At 40.4% G+C, this 21,677-nt stretch overlaps 2 protein-coding genes and 1 long non-coding RNA gene across 6 annotated transcripts; 2 read left to right on the top strand and 1 right to left on the bottom strand.

The window, feature by feature from the left end:
- The first annotated feature begins 235 nt into the window (after nt 1-235).
- On the top strand, nt 236-2,402 carry LOC131224838 (pentatricopeptide repeat-containing protein At1g09190). The gene has a single exon (XM_058220252.1). The coding sequence runs from the start codon at nt 299-301 to the stop codon at nt 1,778-1,780; it is 1,482 nt and encodes a 493-aa protein (XP_058076235.1). The 5' UTR covers nt 236-298; the 3' UTR covers nt 1,781-2,402.
- Nucleotides 2,403-2,806: 404 nt separating this feature from the next.
- Nucleotides 2,807-21,026, bottom strand: LOC131224836 (transcription initiation factor TFIID subunit 13). Of its 4 annotated transcripts, XM_058220251.1 has the most exons (7): nt 20,853-21,026; nt 20,237-20,365; nt 13,083-13,120; nt 7,851-7,910; nt 6,898-6,972; nt 6,529-6,632; nt 2,807-3,370 (listed from the first exon to the last, which is right to left on the bottom strand). In XM_058220251.1, the coding sequence occupies exons 2-6, from the start codon at nt 20,340-20,342 to the stop codon at nt 6,564-6,566; spliced, it is 348 nt and encodes a 115-aa protein (XP_058076234.1). In that variant the 5' UTR covers nt 20,343-20,365; nt 20,853-21,026; the 3' UTR covers nt 2,807-3,370; nt 6,529-6,563. The 4 variants fall into 4 exon arrangements, with proteins under 4 accessions (XP_058076234.1, XP_058076232.1, XP_058076231.1 ...); XM_058220249.1 differs by lacking the exon at nt 6,529-6,632 and having other exon boundaries at nt 20,863-21,020; XM_058220248.1 differs by lacking the exon at nt 6,529-6,632 and having other exon boundaries at nt 20,853-21,018.
- LOC131224837 (uncharacterized) lies at nt 4,824-5,073 on the top strand. Its single transcript, XR_009161192.1, has 2 exons — nt 4,824-4,917; nt 4,968-5,073. It is a non-coding gene; the product is annotated as an uncharacterized LOC131224837 (long non-coding RNA).
- Nucleotides 21,027-21,677: the final 651 nt, after the last annotated feature.

The raw sequence follows: 21,677 nt of genomic DNA, 5'->3' as shown, positions 1-21,677 counted from the left end.
GTGATGAGTTTGTACATCCAACCTTGAAGTTAACCTAGGCGTGGACCCATGTGCCTGATTTGTAGCCCATGAGTTTTATGTATCAGCGCGCTACCAAATAAGTCGGGTTTGGATCCTCTGTCTAATCTATAGTCCCTTTAAATCGAAATCCAGGTCATTTGGACTGGACCGGGTCTAGACCCGCCCATTGCAATGAAAACAATCATTTCCCAACTTCAAATTACCGTTATTCTGACTCCCAGCATCTCAAATTCCAGTTCTCTCTCTCTCTCTCTCTCTCTCTCTCTCTCTCTCTCTCATGAGTCGCAGTAGCGGCGTCCGGGAAGCGGAGCGCCGGATACTCCGCCTCCTCCATGGCCACAGCACCCCGGTCCACCTCACCCAAATCCATGGCCACTTCCTACGCCAGAATCTCCACAAATCCAACCTCCTCCTCGCCCACTTTATCTCTGTCTGCGCCTCCCTCTGCAAAATGCCATATGCCCACCTCCTCTTCCTCCAAACCCAAAACCCGAATATCCTCCTCTTTAATTCCATGATCAAGGGATACTCTGTCTGTGGGCCTCCCAAAGAATCTGTCCGTCTATATTCTCTCATGAAGAACCGTGGTATCTGGCCTGACCAATTTACCTTCGCTCCCTTGCTTAAATCCTGTTCAGATATTTCTGACCTTGGTCTCGGCCGTGGAGTCCATGCTGAGACCCTCACTTCTGGGTTTGAAACGCATAGCTCTGTTCGAATCGGACTCGTTGAACTGTACACAAGTTGTGGGAAGATGGATGATGCACAGTGCCTGTTTGAAGAAACGCCGAGAAGAGAGGTGGTGGTTTGGAATCTCATGATTCGTGGGTTTTGCAAGACAGGGGACGTTGAAAGTGGCATTCGTCTCTTTCAGGAAATGAGTGAACGGAGTATTGTTTCTTGGAATTCTATGATTGCAGGGTTTGCTCAAGCAGGCCGGGATGGTGATGCTCTGGAGCTTTTTCGGGAGATGTTGGATGCAGGTTTTAAGCCCGACGATGCGACATTGGTGACAATGTTGCCAGTTTGCGCTCGATTGGGAGCTTTGGATGTTGGTAGATGGATCCATTCTTATGCCGACAGGGAAGGGTTTCTGAAGGAGAGAGTCTCTGTGGGGAATTCACTGGTTGATATGTACTGTAAGTGTGGAGATCTGACAAGTGCCCAAGATTTTTTCAATGAGATGCCTCAAAGAAATGTGGTTTCTTGGAATGCCATAATTTCTGGGATGGCTTTTAACGGGCACGGCAACCTTGGTATCGATATGTTTGAGAAGATGAAGATAGAGGGTGTGGGGCCGAATGAGTCAACTTTTATAGGGGTTCTAGGGTGTTGTACGCATGCAGGATTGGTGCAAAGGGGTCGAGATTTGTTTGATTTGATGATCATAGAGCACCAGATTGAGCCGAAACTCGAGCATTACGGATGTATGGTCGATCTTCTTGCACGTTACGGGCATATCAAGGAGGCTTACGAGTTGGTTAGAAGCATGCCCATGAGGCCAAATGCTGCTATCTGGGGTGCTTTGCTAAGTGCTTGCAGAATTCATGGTGATCTAGAAGTTGCAGAATATGCGGCTAAGGAGCTTGTGGATCTCGAGCCTTGGAATTCTGGTAATTATGTCTTGTTATCCAACATTTATGCCGAAGCAGGTAGATGGGATGATGTTGAGAAGGTCAGGGTGCAGATGAGAGAAAAGAGTGTCTGGAAGGCACCGGGACAAAGCGTGATCAAATCATATGATCGGGTGGCTTGTTAATGGAGTATTTGGATGCAAGGTACTGCTAAACAGACTGATGGAGAGTGGATATTGACATCAATAATCTACAATGTGAAATGAAAAGAGAAATGTACATTGACAAAGGGAATCAGAGATGAAGAAAGATCCACGAGGCCTCGGGCATTGCAAATGGATGATAAGCGGCAGAAACTGGACCTGGGTGGAGGGTGGACAAATTGCATTACTAACCGTACATTGTATTGAACATGTCTGGCATACATGATGAGTGGACTGCTTGATTTTTCAGTAGGAAACAGTCACTGTGTGGCCCACTGATGAATAATCTGGATCTTGCATGCATGCCACCTTCGCAAACGAGAGGCGCTATTGCCACAATAAAGCAGAACAGAGAGACGATGCCATTTCAACAGACCCATTCTAACAATCAGAGGCTCCCCCATGGACAACCTAGATCAACAACCTAGTGTTTATTGGATGAATTTACAAGCTTATGCACCAGAAACTACTGTAAAACGTAGGTCTATTATAGATTTCTGCCTCCTGGTAAGTTGGTAATTTTCTCTTTCTTTTGCCTATTTAGGCAGAAAATTCATCATTTGAAAAACAAAAATACTGATGGAATATGTTGGATGGTTTGCTAGATTCTGCCCGCTTGAATGTCCTCATTTGGGGCGACACTCCAATGCACCATGATGCTTCCCTGAACAAAGTGTGCTTCATTTCAGCCCAGAAACTGTACTGGTGGAGCCCACCTTCGGTTATCCAGATCACTCATATGGTAGGAGATTATGAATGGACCATGTTGCAGTAATCTTCTCCACTCAACTATTGTAGCTGTCCATTTGATGGTCTCTAAATAGCTGAGGACCATTCAACAAGAAGAAACACACTTGTACTAATAAGGGAGAACCTTTTGGCATGACAGCATATATAGCTGGATACCAGGTTTTTTTAAAAATAAAAAAAATAAAAAAATTGAGGCTGGATACCAGATGAACAGTCATGATAACAGAAATGTGGGGCCTGCATGTACGGGTTTCCGGCTGAACAAAAAATGGCGTTTCACTAGCCAATAGTTGTACATTTTATCTAATTTAAAACCTCAGGTGGCAATTGCCATGGTTAAGCTTCACCTGTTGTCTGTTTGTAAAATTCAACATCGTGGTTGTAGGATCTGTCCAACGATATCTGTAAACATCAGTTATTCAAAACAGTAAAATACCTTTGAACTGGAAACATAAGTAATAGGATTCCTGTCCTATCAAACAACAAGACACAAGATCGGCAGCCATAATTAAAAAGATTCTCATTGTGTGTTGTACTTCTCTTCCCAGCACTGTAACAAGAATCTACTTGATAAGAGGATGCTACCTTTTCTTCCCATCGTTATTTTCTTTGAACCAGGCAAATGATGGGTCGTCTTCACTGAGAAAAGCCATGCCGTTAGCAGACATGTTAATACCTATGGTACCCAAGGGAAGCATAGATTCTCCCATTTCAATCAGTGGATGCTAGCTTCTCCTCATCTACTTCAAAAGCCTTCCTTGCTTGTTTAAGCTCTTCATTCATGGACAGCAGTTCCGTACATCGGTTGAGCTTCGGCATGTCCTGGACCAGTTTGAATCAATAGTCAGCAAAAGCAATTAAAAATGGCATACATCTCAGGGCTAGATTTTTTGTTGGCAGGCTTTCTCATGGATATTCACCGAATGATCTCCTCATGGAACAATGTGGTGCATGTAAGATCAGTCCACTCATCAGGCGGGCTGCACTATAAACATGCCTTGGCCAAAACTCAGCCCCAGCCTGCTCATTAGGCAGGCCACACGTACAACAACAATGGACAGGTTAATGAGCTCAGGCACAAGCTACATGCAACATGGACGTGCCACCTACAAGCCCTGATGAACAGCCTGAGTCTTGCATACAGTTGCAACACTTGCACATGTGCAAGCGAAGTGGATTCTCAAACTTCTCCATGCAAATATCCCTAGCAATTCTCATGCTGGAATATATTGCTTACGGTATTAACAATGGAAGAAAAGCTCTCCTGGTATGGCAGGTTGGAAGGTGGCAGCAAGGGAGTAAATAACAACGAAAAAAAAAAAAAAAAAACGCAGATCAATTGAAATAGATAAATATAAAGACCTCATAGCTTTTGAATGCCAGGTTAGTGGAATATATCATAATGATGAACTTATTGAAGGGAAATAAAATGGCGGAAGAGAACTGAAGGCACCAAGGATCCAAAAATGAGAGAGCCTGTGTTGTTTACATGAAAATCAAGAGCTAGCAATTAGGGCAACTTTTCATCGAGCATTTAGAGAGGCCAACAGCGTGGCTGATTCATTGGCAAATTGGGGCTGTGATTCACGAGTTGTCTTTTTAGCTAGAGTTCTAATATAAGAGATAACTAAAGCTAATTTTCACAGTACTGGTTCCAAAGAGAAGATTCATTTAATATTATGAGAGTCATCTTCAACCACCAAGCCCTGGAAAAAGAAAGCAAAAATTTACAATCCTTCACATACAGCTAGAACCCTCTTCTTTGGAACTGAACATGCCGCACGACCAAGAGAAGGACAAAACAGCACCACCCTTGTCATTTCTCACGATGCCTCCAACCCTGGATAGACCCATGTTCCAATGAAGCAACCATCGAGCTTGAGTTTAAGCCAGTTGGAGGAGGAAGCCAAGAAGCCTTGGCCTTTTAAATCCTTTACCCTGAAGCTAATAGCCACTTCCCAATATTGGAGAAATTCATTCCTAGATGCCCCTTTAAACTCTGGTCTCACAGAAGCCCCAAGAACAGAGGAAATAATCCTTCTTTTCACTAGTGTTTGAAATACTGGCATCACAATATGTATCACACATTTAGGATATGGAAGTGGGAGATGTCAGGAAATATCAGATGTATCATGTAATGCATTGCAGTATGAGAGAAATATCATGTCGGGATCCTTACTCTTGCCCCGGTGGTAGACTCTCGGGAGTTTCGACACCCGGTCAAGGGTTCAAGTATCCATAGGTGGTGAAATCCCACTAAGGCATGAGTGTGTGGGGGTGTGTGCGTGTGTAATATATATATATATATATATATATATTGAGGAAACTTTAGGAGAACTGTTGAACTTTTCAGTGAAACTTCAGGAAAAGTTCGTATACACATGATCAAACACTCAGAACTCGGTCATCATTATCTAAGCCTTACCACAGATAATTGGGGTCGGCTACATGAATCCTGTTCCGCCATTCCACTACACTATCAACGGCCATAACTTGGAACCATAAACATCATATTAAAAAAATAAGCATTGCCGCCCCAACACCCCTGGCCATAACTTGGAACCATAAACATCATATTAAAAAAATAAAAGGCATTGCCGCCCCGACACCCCCACCTCAAATTTTTTCCTTTTTTTTTTTAAACAAAGATAAAAACAACTTTTATTAAAAGAACACCAACAGGTGACAAACTTACAACCACCACCCAGCCTCTTCTAGCCACTCCCTATCGCTAGAGGCGAAAATACGACTAACCCACTCTTTCACAAGAAATTTGGCCCTCTTAAAAACCTCCACACTGGTTACAGTCGAACTATTGCAAATATCACCCAAAAATAATCATGTTCAGCAAAATATCAAACATTGTGCAAATATCGAAAATATCTTGATATATTGACCTGTTGCTGATCTGGGAATGCCGCCAATACATATGACACTTTGAAAACTACTTTTAACAACTTCCCCCAAAGAAAAATTGTTTGAGAAAATCCTGTGACTGTTTTCCCCCACAAATCCGATGTTATAGGATTAGCAATCATTCTCCAAATTATGGTACCTCCAATTGCAAAGAATCCATCTGACCGATCTTCTATTAACTCAACGAGCCATATACAGCCCAACTTATCCCAAAGCAATCAAAGTTCTTCCACACTTCCTTTTCCAACTTCGAAAAAATGAAAATAAGATTGATAGTTTATTCTTCCTCCCAAGCAAAAGACTCCACTCTCAGAGCAATTTCCTAACACCTTTGCACCTGGAAGACTTTAAGTTATCATTCAATGTGCCCTTCCAAATCATGGGACTCTCATTCATATCAACAGATACCTCCTTTAGCATGACCATCAGCTCTTTGAAACATAAGACCTCATCCATTAGATTCCATCAAAACAAAATGTTAAACGAAAAAAAAGAAAGAAGAAGAAGAGTTCTAAAAAATACTGCCCCTGATAGTACATATGACAACCCTTTACCCTAGCCCCTTTTCTCATGGATATAGAGTTAGAGAGAAGGAAGTGAAGAGGCAAGGTTTGACTCTCCAACCGATAGACCTTCCTGAAAATGCAATTTGTCCCGATCCAATCAAAGCTAGAACCAGAGACCACTACTCATGAGACCACCCACCTCGCATGCAATATCCATACCCATCATCTCATGATTTCCGAAAATCTGACCCTCCCCTCTAGAGGCCATCCCAAAGAACCATCCCCTCTCTAAAAAGCTATACCTTTTTTTTTTTTTTCCAATGACCTTCCATAATGCATTTGGCTCCTCCCCAAAACACCACCACCATTTGCTGAGTGGCCAATTTCTTTCATGCATTCTACCCAATTTGTGTCCCCCTCCCTTCTTTGGTTTTACCATCCTTCCAGTTTATTGGATGGAATTTGTGATCCCCACATTCCCAACAGAAATTCCTTTCAATGCGATCAATCTGCCTAGCCACCAACACTGGCAACTTGAAAGAGGGAAAGAAAACATACTGGGAGGTTAGCCATAGTGGATTAAAGAGGCAGTCCTACCACCAAAGGAGAGGTATTTCTCTCCACACCAGTAGCTTCTTTTCCATTCTTTCAACAACCAAATCCTAAAACAAAGGAGTCTTAAGATTACTGCCTAACTAGAAACATAGTTCTCACATGGAAAAAAAACGGAGCAAATCTATGATTGAAATATGCAAGAAGTATTTTATGAATTTCATACATGATTCCATTGCATAGCCGTGGAAACAAAGATGCATCATCAAGTGAAAATTATACAATAACACATTTGAACGATCAGCTGTCCAAGTATCAGAAAAGTGGAAAAGGGCCTGTAAACAAATAATGATGCTATAAAACTTTATGAAGTACCTTACGAATTAGAAATAGGAAATCCTCTGTCAGAAGCTTCCCCCTTTTCGTTGCAATGTCTTGGGCTTTATGCACCTTTGGAAAGTCACACAGCAAAAGAAAGGCTATAAAAATAATTAAAAATAATGAAAAGCACTAAACTGAGCTGGCCTTTCAAATCAATAAAGACAGTCAAGAATTACATTGGGAGGTTGACCTCAGTAGGATCATTCTATAACTATCAAATAAATAAACAAGTACACTTAACAGCAAACAAGACGAATTAATGAAGCTATACTTTACATTGACAATTTCATTGAATTTCATAAAGAAATTCAAAGCACCCTAAAGCATTAGGGTGCCCCAGATAAAACATGCATGTATACACTAGCCTAACACACACTTGGGTTCTGGTAACCTGAACTGGCATTTCTCAAGCACATTAAACTTGTGCATACAAGTCGTCTCCTGATTCCAATCACATTGGAACTGCCATTATAAAATGCAAATGGTGCTTCACTAAAGACCGTATTGAATTTTTCTATGTTTTGAATTGTTCTGGAAGTAACCGATTGAAGCAAAAAAAAAGAAGAAGAAGTAGAGCTGTGTGCTGGCCATCTTTATCCTGATGGCTTCTAAAGGAAGAACAGAATGAAATGCCCATACATATTGCTATGTCCCTGAATATGTCAGGGTGTGTTTTTTAAAGCATGGTATTTGTATCTATCATATGCATGTACAAACATGTCACATATTTTACTCAATAAAGTATGCTAAATCATAGCCAACAGTCAATTTAATAAATCTCATATATACTGAAACTTAACAAAAATTTCATCTTTATTAACTTTGCTAACAAAAAGTTGGTAAATATGTAAGCTAGCTACTACATGAGAATCTCACGGGTTACGCATATGAGCTACACAAAGTCTTAGTTGTTCATAAAGCATGCAGAAAAGAAGTAAAGGAGTTACCAAATCTGTAATATACTCGACAACAATGTCCTCAACAAGTGCAGCAGTTTCTGGCAGAGGCTGCAAAAGCAACACAGGATTGTGAGTGAATTATTAGAATTAATATCAAGCCAACTAAACAACCAAGGCATACACCAGATTCGATTACCAAGAATCCTTCAATTTTGAGTAAAACTAAAGGTAACATCACAGACATTGTATATTTTCAGACACCAAATATCCATTACCCGATCTTCTAGCCAAAATTGATGAAGTGGATTCATTCTGCTTCCAATTGTTATGTTCATGATGGAAAATACAACTCACAAATGACTACTGCATATGTTATCGCACAAGTAACCATATGGACACATGGCAGGCATGTACAAGATTTGGAGGCTCATCCAGTGGGGCCCTCCGTATAAGGAAGATGGCCCAACCACCCAAGAATCAGGCCGCTTGGTCAATTCTAACTTCTCAACTTTAGGGAAAAACAATACCAATTTTGGGTCTTTTCCGATTGAACAATTCAGGTTAGCTTTTTTCAGGGCATGGCCCATAAATTCAGCCCCCCCTGATGAGGGCATCTTAAGCATGTCACCATGAGGATTCATGTGTAAGTTAAACTACAGGTGCAACGAGTCTTATCCAATTGGCATGACTCATAAATAATTGTTAACCTGAAAATGACTGTTAACAAACAATAGACACCTTATGGCTTTAATGCATACTTCTTCAGTATTAGAATTGTAACAATGTGCACTATCTAATACAAAAAATAGAAAGAAGGGTGCATGTAAAAGGAAGGGTGTAATATCAGTTCTCTTACTATGATCAGACAATAATAATTGTCAAAGGAAATATCAATCTACACAGCAGATTTACAGCTTTACAGATTTACAGATTTACAGCTTTGCAGATTTACAGATTTACAGCAGATTTACAGCTAATATCTACAGCAGATTTACAGCTAATAGCAGATTTACAGATAATATCTACAGCTTTGACTGATATGACAGTTATACAGATTTATTCCTTCCTTAATTAGGATATATTAGCTGTACAGTATATTTAGATAGATGTATATATGGTAGGGGCTGAAGATCAGCTTGTATTTCTTCCCTAAATAGCTTGTAATCTACCTATATAATGGGCAATTATCAATGAAGAAAGGCAGACTTTTTCAAAAGGACTCTAAACTGTCATGGTATCAGAGCTATAGCTCTAAATTTTCATTTGTCTCGTGCTCTCAAGTTTCTTAGTCTCGGTTATTCTTGTTCTAGTTCTGTTGACCTCATGTCTTCCGATAAGTCTGATGTTTCTTTGATTCGTTTCAATGGCAAGAACTACTCTGCTTGGGCGTTTCATTTCAGGATTTTCGTCGAAGGTAAGGAGCTGTGGGGACATGTTGATGGCAGTAACCTAGCTCCTGACAAAGACAAAGACAAAGACCGACACGCCAAGTGGGAAGTCAAGGACGCACAAGTTATGGCATGGATTTTGGGATCCGTTGAACCCAACATCATCTTGAACCTTCGATCTTCTCAGATTGCAGCTCAGATGTGGACATACCTGAAGAAGGTCTACAGTCAACAAAACACTGCTCGTCGTTTCCAGCTTGAACATGAATTGGCCACTCTCCAACAGGATAGTCTTTCTATCTCTGATTTTTACTCTAGATTCACTAATCTTTGGGCTGAATACACTGATATAGTTTATGCTGACTTACCATCCGAAGGTCTTAGTTCTGTTCAATCTGTCCATGAAACTACTCAGAGGGATCAATTTCTAATGAAACTAAGGTCTGAATTTGAAGGCACCAGATCCAATCTTATGAACCGAGAATCTGTCCCCTCCTTGGATACATGCCTAAATGATCTTCTTCGCGAGGAACAGCGCCTTCTCACTCAAACCACCATGGAACAACGACGATCTACATCTGTTCCTGTAGCCTATGCAGCACAAGGCAAGCCACGAAGCAGGGATATGAGCACTGTTCAGTGCTTCTGTTGCAAGGGATTTGGTCATTATGCTGCAAACTGTCCCCGAAAATTCTGCAACTATTGCAAAAAGGATGGCCATATCATCAAGGAACGCCCAACTCGACCCCCCAAGAAATCGGAGACAGCATATACTGTCTCAGTTGGCTCTTCTAGTGCGGGTAGTTTGGTGAATACAACACAAAGTGCTCCTGCTCCTGCTCCCGTTTCAGTCCAACCCGTGACCCCTGACATGATTCAACAAATGATCATTTCTGCATTTTCAGCTTTAGGACTCTCAGGTAAACCCTTCACTACATCATCTCCTTGGTACTTTGATTCCGGGGCTTCCCATCATATGACAAACAATGCTGCTTCTCTTACCAATGTAAACAAATATTTTGGAAATCTCAAAATTCATACTGCTGATGGCAATCATTTACCTATCACAGCCACTGGTGATGTTTCCTCCTCTCTCACTGATGTCTTCGTATCTCCCGATCTTACCACCAATCTTGTGTCTGTCGGTCAGTTAGTTGATAATGATTGTCAAGTAGAGTTTTCTAAATCTGGTTGTGTTGTGCAGGATCAACAGTCAGGGCGGATGATCGCGAGGGGGCCTAAAGTGGGACGTCTTTTTCCTCTTCAATTTCCTTTGTCTTCTTTTTCTTTGCCTTTTGTCGCTTGTAATTCTGCTCGTGTTGATTACCGAGCGTGGCATAAACGTCTCGGACATCCAAACTCTAATGTACTTCATGCTTTATTGAAATCTGGTTTTCTTGGGAATAATGAAACACCATCTCTTAGTGTTGTTCAGTTTGATTGCAATTCTTGCAGACTTGGCAAAAGTAAAACTCTACCCTTTCCTTTTCACACACCGCATGTTGTCAAACCTTTCGATCTGATACATAGTGATGTGTGGGGTATGGCACCAGTCACTTCGCATGCTAATTACAAATACTTTGTCACTTTTATTGACGACTATAGTCGTTTCACATGGATTTATTTCCTTCATTCCAAAGACGAAGTATTTTCTGTTTTTAAGATTTTTCATGCATATATTCAGACACAATTTTCGGCCCATGTCAAAATCCTTCGTTCTGACAATGGGGGTGAGTATATGTCTCATTTGTTTCAGGACTTCCTACAGAATCATGGCATCATCTCTCAACGGTCTTGCCCTTCGACACCTCAACAAAATGGAGTGGCTGAAAGGAAGAACCGTCACCTTCTTGATGTGGTTCGCACTCTTCTGTTAGAATCTTCCACGCCCTCTCGATTTTGGTGTGAAGCTCTTTCCACTGCTGTCCATCTCATTAACAGATTGCCTTCTCCCACATTGAACCATGACTCACCTTTCACCAGGTTATTTGGTCACCCTCCAACTTATTCTAACCTTCGTACCTTTGGTTGTGTCTGTTATGTTCATCTTCCTGCACATGAACGCACAAAACTTACGGCTCAGTCAATTAAATGTGCTTTTCTAGGATATTCAGTACAGCAGAAAGGTTTTCTTTGCTATGATCCAAATCTGTGTCGCATTCGAGCTTCTAGAAATGTGATTTTTTTCGAAAATCAATATTTCTTTTCTACCCATCAGGATCATGTTTCTCCTTCATTTTCTATTTTGTCTATGTTTCCTAACTCTCTTGCAGATCCAGTCCCTTCTAAACCTCTCCTAGTATATCGACGACGCTCCACCGCCACTTCCCACCAACCTTCGGCACCTCCTAAGCCCCCTCAAGCTTCTTCCCCGACTGCTGCTCCTGTTTCAGCACCTGCACCTCCCTCTCTCCGACTCAGTACTCGGGTTCGTAGACCCCCAGATAGGTTTGGTTTCTCTTCTCCTTCATCCTTCACAGCCACTTTGTCATCTATTTCTCTTCCTTCATCTTATAAACAGGCAATGGAGCATGAGTGTTGGCGAAAAGCAATTGAAACCGAACTTCTCGCACTTGAAGAAAACCAAACATGGGATGTTGTTCCATGTCCCTCCTCCGTGAAACCCCTTGGCAGTAAGTTCGTGTTTTCTATCAAGCTTAATTCCGATGGGTCCATAGATCGTTACAAAGCTCGGTTAGTGGCACTTGGCAACAAACAAGAATATGGTCTCGACTATGATGAGACCTTTGCACCGGTCGCCAAAATGACCACTGTCCGAACTATACTCGCTCTTGCTGCATCCCAATCATGGCCCTTACATCAAATGGATGTTAAGAACGCATTTCTCCACGGTGATCTCAAGGAAGACGTTTACTTGAAACTTCCCTCTGGTATGCCCACTTCCTCACCTATTGATGTTTGCAAACTGAAACGTTCTTTGTATGGCTTGAAGCAGGCACCAAGAGTATGGTTTGAGAAGTTTCGATCTACTTTGCTTAGTTTTTCTTTCACTCAAAGTCAGTATGACTCCTCTCTTTTTCTACAAAGGACATCCACAGGTATCGTCGTCCTCCTTGTTTATGTGGACGATATCGTCATCACTGGCTCTGACTTGGAGGCAATCTCTGCGGTTCAGACTTTGTTGAATTCTACATTTCACATGAAAGATCTTGGCCAGCTCACCTATTTCTTGGGTTTAGAGGTGCATCATCAGCCGCACGGTCTCCTCTTGCATCAGCACAAGTATAGTCAAGATCTGGTTCAGCTAGCCGGTCTCACCAACGCTACTTCGGTTGACACTCCCATGGAACTTAATGTGAAATATCGACGTGACGAAGGGGAGCTTCTTGAGGATCCTACTACCTATCGGAAATTGGTTGGTAGTCTTATCTATCTAACCATTACCCGACCAGACATCTCTTATGCTGTTCATACCGTTAGCAAATTGATGCTTGTCGATTTACCAGCATCAATTTGAGGGGGGATGTCAAAGGAAATATCAATCTACACAGCAGATTTACAGCTTTACAGATTTACAGATTTACAGCTTTGCAGATTTACAGATTTACAGCAGATTTACAGCTAATATCTACAGCAGATTTACAGCTAATAGCAGATTTACAGCTAATATCTACAGCTTTGACTGATATGACAGTTATACAGATTTATTCCTTCCTTAATTAGGATATATTAGCTGTACAGTATATTTAGATAGATGTATATATGGTAGGGGCTGAAGATCAGCTTGTATTTCTTCCCTAAATAGCTTGTAATCTACCTATATAATGGGCAATTGTCAATGAAGAAAGGGAGACTTTTTCAAAAGGACTCTAAACTGTCAATAATTGCATGGTAACAAAAGATATGAATGGTGATAGAGCCTCATACTTACATTGGGATCATCTCCAAATCCATACATCATGTGCTGCACTGTAGCATCAACAGCAATAATATGTTAGTTGCCATAAACCAACTATCAATGTTCTCAAAAGATAATGTCCCAACAAGAAGATTCGCACCTACAATCTTGAAACCATGTTCACATAGCACCATGATTTCATATTGAACCCAACACAATATCGCAATTCAGTAATTAACAGTCCAATTAGAGTATAAACCAAGAGCAGTTCTGCTTGTATAACTTGTTACAATTATTATTATTATTATTTCCTTCAATGGATGACAACAAGCTTTGATGAATTGGAGAAAGAAATATCAAAGTAAACTTAGCCAAGGGAACATTTCCTTAATATCAACAGCAGATCCTGTGGCACCTTTAACTTAAGGTATTCGAAGTACCATTAGCTTCCCCACCTACAACATAACAACATTCCGACATGGTTGGGGTTCAGCTAGAACTGTATGAGCAATACAGTAGTTGGTGCCCATTTCAAAACTAACCTGGTTGGGTTCCTCCCAAGGTTTTAAAATTCATTTTGGAGTCCGATTCTCTCAGGGGCTGAACCTGTCAATGAACCATCTCCAATATATAGAGCCGATGCTTGACCAAACCTGGCCAGCTGTTGGTGATGCATGGGGCATTTATAAGTTGAAAAATACCAAGAACAGCAGCATTAAATAGGAAAAGTTGGTTCAATGGACACAGATAAGAAGGCGTATGAAGAAGAGAGACAACAACAATAATGAAGCGATCATGCAGATAGAGGAGATTTGAGTGATGAGAATAGCAATGAATGTGCAAATGATGCACTGACAACTCAAGATTGTGCAAAAAAGAAAAAGGTTTGAACCATCCAAAACTTAATGATATATAATCTGTATGGTTGTAATAGACCAGTAGTGACGCTGCACGCAACACAAGCATTATTCAAAAGAGGAATGCTAAGCACAGTTACTCATTCTGCAAAAACAAACCAACATCCACCAATTAATCCACCTAAGCCAAGTGACCCAGTCAACGCATGCTTGGGCTGCTTTTTTCCAACCACATGACTGTGCTTAGCAAACACCCACCGCCCACCCGCACACACCAACATGAGCAGCATACACCTCAATGGATGGCAAGTTAGCATCCAGCGGTGGCACATGTGCCGATCTTTCATGTGTATACAACATCTGAGTCCTCCAAAAAGTGGGCCTCACAAATGAAGATCACATGGCATGCCCCCATTCAGCCCAGAGTGCACACTTTAGCTTGGTTGGCATCCGCGAATAAGATCCTTGCGGTGTCAATACACATTGCCAGACATGAGTTTCATCTGCCCAAAGAATGAACAGAGCACTGATTATCTGTTTCTCCATTGCAATATTGCGAGGGGCATATGGTGTCATTTTTCAACCTATTTGGCCTTGCTCGGACTGTCGGTGGTTCTCTTCCTAAGGTGATTAGCAGTTGGAATGAAGGGCCGTTTCAGGATGTGGAAGATGATCTGATATGGGCATTATCTAGAGCTCATGGCGGGTGAGGAATAGAAGAATCTTCATAACCAAATCCAACTCAGCTGGTGCAATCACGAAAGGGATATCCCATAAGTTAATATGTTGGGCATTAGCGAGGAACGAATTCGTGGTTTTGCACTTTCAAGGAACTTTGAGGGAGTGGAGCAAGAGAGGTGTTATGGGTTAAATCTTGTGTGAAGCCTTACTTGCAAAGGTTAGAGATGACGTTGATGCTATTTCTCAGGCCGATCTAGTAATGGGTTCTAAATCTCAAGCTGATCTCATTGGGAATCAAAAGCTAACTGAAGAATAGATATAGTGGTCCGAGGATGCCTTGGAAAGAGTTGGAGGCATGGTAGGTCTATCTTTCAGGGCTCGAGAGGAAGACGTTTATGATTCTCTCCAATTAGTCCAAAGTAAAGGGGCTCAAAAGCTTCACAAAGCTCAGATTCTGAAGGTCAGGAAGTCTCCCAGGGGTTGCAGAGAGCTCATAAGCTTGGAATGTTCTATCAATTACAAAGATGCATGTGATCAATGTTAATTCTCTCCTGAAATGCAAAAGTTTGGGCTGCAAATTTGAAAGGGCCCAAGTGAGGAAATTGTGCAAGAAATCGAAGAAGAATATCATATTGCTGCAGGAAATGAAACTTCGGACAGTGGATAGAAGTATGTTGAATTCTATTTGGGGTATCCATAAGAAGAAATGGGTTGCTTTAGATGCTTCCGGTTCTGCAGGAGGAATAATTGTGGCTTGGAACTCAGAGGATGAAAAAGGGAAGATAGTTTTTCAGGCATTTTCTCCGTGTAATTGTTCTTCAAGATCGCATCTTTGGTTTCCAAGGGGTCTTTTCTGTTGTTTATGGTCCATGTTCCCCTAGACTGAGGGATTAGCTGTGGACAGAGTTTACTGACGTTAGACAGGGATGGGACCTCCCGCGGTGTATTAATGCAAGACAAAATGATGTAACCTAATATGATGCCATGAAATTAAAAGACGGATTAACTGCAATGAAACGACAAAATAAAGCTAATTTACTATAAATTCAGAAATTCCATATTCATGACATGTCCAAATTCAAGCTTATAACAGTCCCACAATGTGAATCGCATAAATTACTAATTAACCAGGAACTATGGGAGATAGAACCCCCATCCTAGCATAGGGTTAAAACTGAATTCAATGGAAATCATGGTCTTGTATGAGTTTTGACATGTTAGGGCGGTTTAAAGGCTAGGAAATATGGGAAATAGGTTTGGGGTATCTAGGCTTAAAGGAATTAAGATTGGAATATTATAATTCAAGTTTTGGGAGGTTTGGGGTTGGGATTTCAGATTTTGAGTTAACGGTTTTACGACTTAGGGATTCTCGAATTGCAAATTTGGGTTTCAGGTTGTGAGAATTAGGGATTTATGATTTGGACAAGGGATTTTCAGATTTTAGGGATTTGGGTTTGGAAAAATTGGGGGTTTTGGAATTATGGTTTGTGGATTAGGGTTTGGTTGGGTAGGGATTTGGATGGGTTAAGGTTCGAATGGATGTGGGTTCTAGGGAGACAAAAGAAAGATTAAAAAAATAGAGAGATTGGAGAAAGTAGATAAAGAGAAAAGAAAAGAGAAGAAGGAAGATAATACTTTGTTGAGAAGAGAGAAATGTAGAAAAGATAACTAGGGAATCACTCCCTATGATTTCGCACCACCAATCTAATTACTGGATTTATTTATTTATTTTCCTCAATCTCAAAGCAAAAGAAAAAAAATCTCTTTCATTCATAACATGCATAATGGCTAGGGTGGGGACATCCAACCCTTTATAGTTCAGAGAAAGGCTTTTTACAAAAAAAGGTTTTCACAGATAAGATTCTCAACATGAAGATGCTTTAAAAATTAAAAGTTGTTCCTAATTCCCTACTCTCAATGCAAATATGAGATATACCAAAAATAACAAAACATGTAATCAAACAAAACATCTAAACTATTTTGTGGCCCATGAGGTCCACGATCAAGATATCTGATGATGATGATCCAATCGTCATAATGGTATACGGTCGAAATCCAACAGTCCGATCATCGTGTCCAATCGACCCAACTGTCTGATGCATCCATCAAGCTGCTATATGCAACCCATATGCATCTTCCCAGTGTATGGTCTTCAAGAGGTATAAACATATATGTGAGGTTTTCCAATGTGGCTAGGAATGTGAATTGGGCCAAGTGGGCCCCATGTAATGGTTGTCAAGCCATAAGGAGACTGGCTCAGCCCTCTTCTAGTATGGTGCTCGGATGTCCTCATCATGTATTGAAGGCCACTTTAATGTGGTATGTTTCTCATGTGAAAAGTCTAACAGGGTCCACATTACTCGCAACATGAAGGGTTTTGCGAACTAGGTGACTTCTCATGATCTAGTCGGTCTCCCTTTGGGGGGTGCTAAATTCACCTGGACAAATAATCAAACTAAAGCGAATCCTCCGTAACTCCATAGATTTCTAGTTTCGTTAGATTGGCTAGAGAAATTTTCGCTCGTTAATCAATGAGGTTTGCCGAGACCTATTTCTGACCAACACCTAATTGTTCGGAGGTGGCCGATGAAGATTGGGGCTTGAGACCGTTTAGATTTGAATTGGTTTTGATGGAGATCAAACATCAAAGGGTTTTAGCAACTGGATATCGAATGGTGGTTTTCTTTTAAAGTGGATGGATATGAGGGTTTTAAATTAAGCTGCAAACTCAAGTTGCTAAAGGAAAATAAAATAAAATTGTGGAAGAATGATATTCTAGGAGCTAGAGAGGTAGAATTCGATTCCATTTTGAAAAAGATTCATTAGTTCAACATTAAAGAAGAAGCCGGCCAATCGTCGGTAGAGGAAAGAGATGAAAGAATAGATTTATCCCTAAACTATGCTACATATTCAAAAGATGAGGAGATCAGATGGTGGCAAAGATCTAGAGCATTGTGGCTTAAAGAAGGGAACAAGAATATGAGATTTTTTTTTCATAATATGGTAGCGCTCAAGCTCGAGTGAATAAAATTGGTAGCTTGGTGGTGGATGGTTCTAAAACTTCAGAAAAGGGGAAAACTTGCAATTCCATTATTTGCTTTTATAAAAATTTGCTAACTAGTTATCAATGGAGGAGGCCGCGATTGGATTACTTAGAATTTCCTCATTTATCAATTGAGGAAGCAAATTCTCTTGGAAAGCCAATTTTAGATGAAAAAGTCAAATATGCTCTTGACTAGATGTGTGGAGATAAGGCTCCAGGCTTGATGGTTATTTGATGAAGTTTTTTCAAAAGTACTGCCCGACAGTTTGAAGAAATTTAATGGACTTTTATCTTAGAGTTCGACGAATGAGGTTGCCTCTCAAATGATCTTGGAGTGACTTTTAATACCCTTATCCCTAAGATTGAAAGGGCGGAAATGCTAAAATATTTTGACTTATAGGTCCACTTGGGAGCCCTTACAAAATTCTAGATGAAGTTCTCGCATGAAGATTCAAGAGAGTTTTGTCTCGGATCATTTCAAAAAACTAGTGAGCCTTTGTAGCAAGTAGGCGAATTCTGGATAGTGTCCTCATTGCTCACAATTGCATTAACTCCAGGTATGGGGACGGGATGAGTGGATTAGTTTGCAAGCTCGATTTTAAAAAAGGCCTACGATCATGTGGACTGGGAATTTTTAGACCATATGCTTGAGAGGCTAGGGTGTGGCCTTAAATGGAGGGGTTAGATACAATCTTGTATTCTCTCTCCATCTTTTTCCATTTTGATCAATAGGTCGCCAAAAGGTTTCTTCAAGGGTACTCGTGGCATCAGGTCGAGCGATCCTTTATCTTCATATCTCTTTGTTGTAGTTGGAGAGACACTTGATATGGTGCTTCATAAAGCAAAGAAAAATGACGTTATTTTTTATTTCAAAGTGGCAAATATGGGGGTCAAAGTTAGTCATCTTCAATATGCAAACGATATTGTCCTGTTTGCAACATGGGGGTCTAAGTTAGTCATCTTCAATATCCACATGAACTCACAACATTTCTCTTTTGGAGACATTGATAGTCATCTTCAATATGCAAACGATATTGTCCTGTTGTGAGTTCATGTGGATCGGGAGGAATTATTGCATTTGGCGTATGTCTTTGGGTGCAAAGGAGGGGTTTTTCCTTCCTCATGTCTTGGGTTGTCTCTTTGTACAAGAAAGCCGGCAAAGCATTTGTGGGCGGTGTTTTAAGTCTGTAGCTTATACTACGCAGCATAGCTTAACGTTATGTAGTTCATGAAAATAGCTTAAGTCGCATGTAGCCTACGCTAGATGATAATTTGCAAATGCTACAAGCTACATAGACTACACTACATGCTTTATAGCTCACATTACAAGTTATTTTTCACTACAACATTAAAATCAACTAATGTTTTTAATGATTTATTACATTTTTCTATTTTTAATAAAAATTAGTTTATCTTTTCAATGCTTTTAGTAAAATAATATAAGTAACAATATCAAATCAGTTTCGTTATTCTTGATTTAGCTTTATACTTAATCATTACACTTTCCTATTACTTTAGGTTGCGTTTGCAAGCACCAAATACATGAAATTTTGATCAATTTCATTATTAATCAGCTAATTTAATGCAGAATATCATGAAATTGGTGCAACCAAGTGCAGCCTTGATTAAAAATCTAGAAGAGGAGCATGTAGCTTACACTATATGCTATGTAGCTTATGCCTCGTGCTTCAAAGGGGTGAACACTATGCTACACGCTATTTGCTATTTAAAACACTGGGATAAAGTCATTGAAAGAATTGAAAGCAAGTTGTCAAGTTGGAAGCATTGATACTTTACGTTAGGAGGTCGGTTAATGCTTATTAAAGAAGCTTTTTTCTTATATACCATCTTATATCTCTTTTCAAATGCCTACAATTGGTGTTGGAAAAACTTGAAAAGTTGAGAAAATATTTCCCATGGAAGGGGGTTGAGGAAAAACGGAAGTTCAACTTGCGTAGATGGGAAGAGGTTTGCAAGCCGTTAAATGAGGGTGGCTGGTATAAAGGATTTGGGTCTTATGAATTTAGCGATTCTCGGAAAGTGGCACTGGAAGTTCGGGTCTGAGATGAGAAAATTATGGAGGGAACTTTTAGTTACCATGTACGGCACTCAGACAGGTGAGTGGAGTATAAAAAATTCCTCTCTTTACCGTGCTTCTAATGTATGGAAGGCGATAGCTTTTACTGAGTAGTTGTTTAGTAGAGGGGTCACTTTCTCAATCAGAAAGGGGAACCACTTTCGTTTTTTGGTAGACATTTGGTGCGAAGACCAACCTTTTCAAGAGCTATTTCCTAGAGTAGCCAGCATTTCCACATACCAGTTCATTCTTGTAGATCGTGTTATTCTATTTGTTTCCAGGCTATCTTACAGACTAATGCTCATATGCAAAGTTTATATAAGCTATTTACAACTTTGTAATATGTGAATTCCATAAACAAATCATACAAAAACCATACTTACGGGTGCGTTTGGTTGCACAAAATATAATGATATTTCATGATTAATCAGTCTAATTTGGTGCGAAATATCATTGAATTTCATGATACTCGCTGCAACCAAACGCATCCTAAACAAAATAATTATAAAGCCATTACACGCCTACTTACAATCTTTCTGGAAGACTCCTCGTTTGCGTTTGAAAGAAGAAGCCTCAGATGGTTGAGATGACCCAACCCTCGGCTTTGAAGTGGGCCCCGAGGAAGAATTGTGCATCACTGTTATCCGATTAGGTCCACCTTCAAATTTCGAAATTTCACAACATGAAAAACTAATAATAATAATAAATAAATAAATAAATAAATAAAATTATCATAATATACACAAATGCAATCTAGAAATATTGATATTATCAAACAACCCAACTTTTTAAATTGGCGGGAAAATAACGAAAATGCCCTTCGAAAGAGGCAGTCATTGCTCGTATACGAATAGGAGGGTATGAGTCTCATTGAAAATCGAGTTTGCGAAGTCAGAAAAATAAATAAATAAATAATATTATCGTAAAAGGCAGGGATTCAACTGAAATTGCCCAAAAAAAAAAAAAAAAAACCCTAAGAGAGAGAGAGAGAGAGAGAGAGAGAGAGGGTATACACGGAATTAACGGTGTATATGCGTAAGGATTGCAAGATACTCTGTTTCTTCTGGGAGGATTCCTCTTTCTCGGTTTCAAAGCCAAAAAAAAAAAACCTACAAAAGAGAGAGAGAGAGAGAGAGAGAGAGTACACGGAATTACTGTTGTATATGCGCAAGGATTGCAAGATACTCTGCTTCTTCTACCCGGGACGACTCCTCTTTCAAAGCGTGCAGCCGATTGGACACGTGTGTCTCTGCGATTGGTTGAGTTCGACCGCTTTGTTCCTAGAGAACTGAACTTTCCGGACGCGGATTAGCTTCTGACACGTTGAATAGTGAGACTTGCTGCTGAAGTGACGTCACCTGGTTATGTGGACCCCACCATGGTGTATGTTTCGTATCCACACCGTCCAACCATTTTCAGATATCATTTTAGGGCATGAGATAAAGAAGAGTCAGATCCAAAGCTCTAGTGGACCCCACCACAGAAAATAGTGGGGAGAGTGACGCCCATCGATTTAAAAATTCTGAGGACCACAAAAGTTTTTAACTCCCTAACTGTAGATCCGACCATGATGTATGCCCCTTACATCAACAGCGTCCATCTATATTGAAAGCTCATTTTAGGGCATGATCCAATAAAATGAAGCAGATCCAAGGCTTAGGTGGACCACGCCATAGGAAAAAGTGTTGATTGAATACCCACCATTAAAAACATCTTGGCGACCACCGGAATATTTATTTACCATCCAAACCTGCTGATGAGGTCACAAAGTCCCGGATGAATGGATCACACAAATATCACCTTGATCCAAAACTTTTGTGGCCCACGGTAAGTTTTCATTGGTCAATCACCACTATTTCTTCCGGTGTGGTCCACCTGATATTTGGATCTTCTTTATTTTCTGCTTCATGCACTAAAATGATCTGTAAAAAAGTATGGACGGCGTGGATGTAAGGCACGTACCTCAAGGT

The sequence above is a fragment of the Magnolia sinica genome, chromosome 14 (assembly GCF_029962835.1).
Source record: "Magnolia sinica isolate HGM2019 chromosome 14, MsV1, whole genome shotgun sequence".
NCBI lineage: Eukaryota > Viridiplantae > Streptophyta > Magnoliopsida > Magnoliales > Magnoliaceae > Magnolia > Magnolia sinica.
This window is presented reverse-complemented; position numbering and strand designations above follow the sequence as displayed.

What these genes read in the sequence shown, in the direction of transcription:
- LOC131224838 (XM_058220252.1), top strand. Translation starts at nt 299, where the DNA reads ATGAGTCGCAGTAGCGGCGTCCGGGAAGCGGAGCGCCGGATACTCCGC.
- LOC131224836 (XM_058220249.1), bottom strand. Translation starts at nt 20,342, where the DNA reads ATGCACAATTCTTCCTCGGGGCCCACTTCAAAGCCGAGGGTTGGGTCA. An exon ending in GATTTGGAGATGATCCCAAT is followed by an intron (nt 7,911 to 13,082) that starts GTAAGTATGAGG and finishes TTGCTTTTGCAG; the next exon opens with CCTCTGCCAGAAACTGCTGC. An exon ending in TCGAGTATATTACAGATTTG is followed by an intron (nt 6,973 to 7,850) that starts GTAACTCCTTTA and finishes GACTTTCCAAAG; the next exon opens with GTGCATAAAGCCCAAGACAT.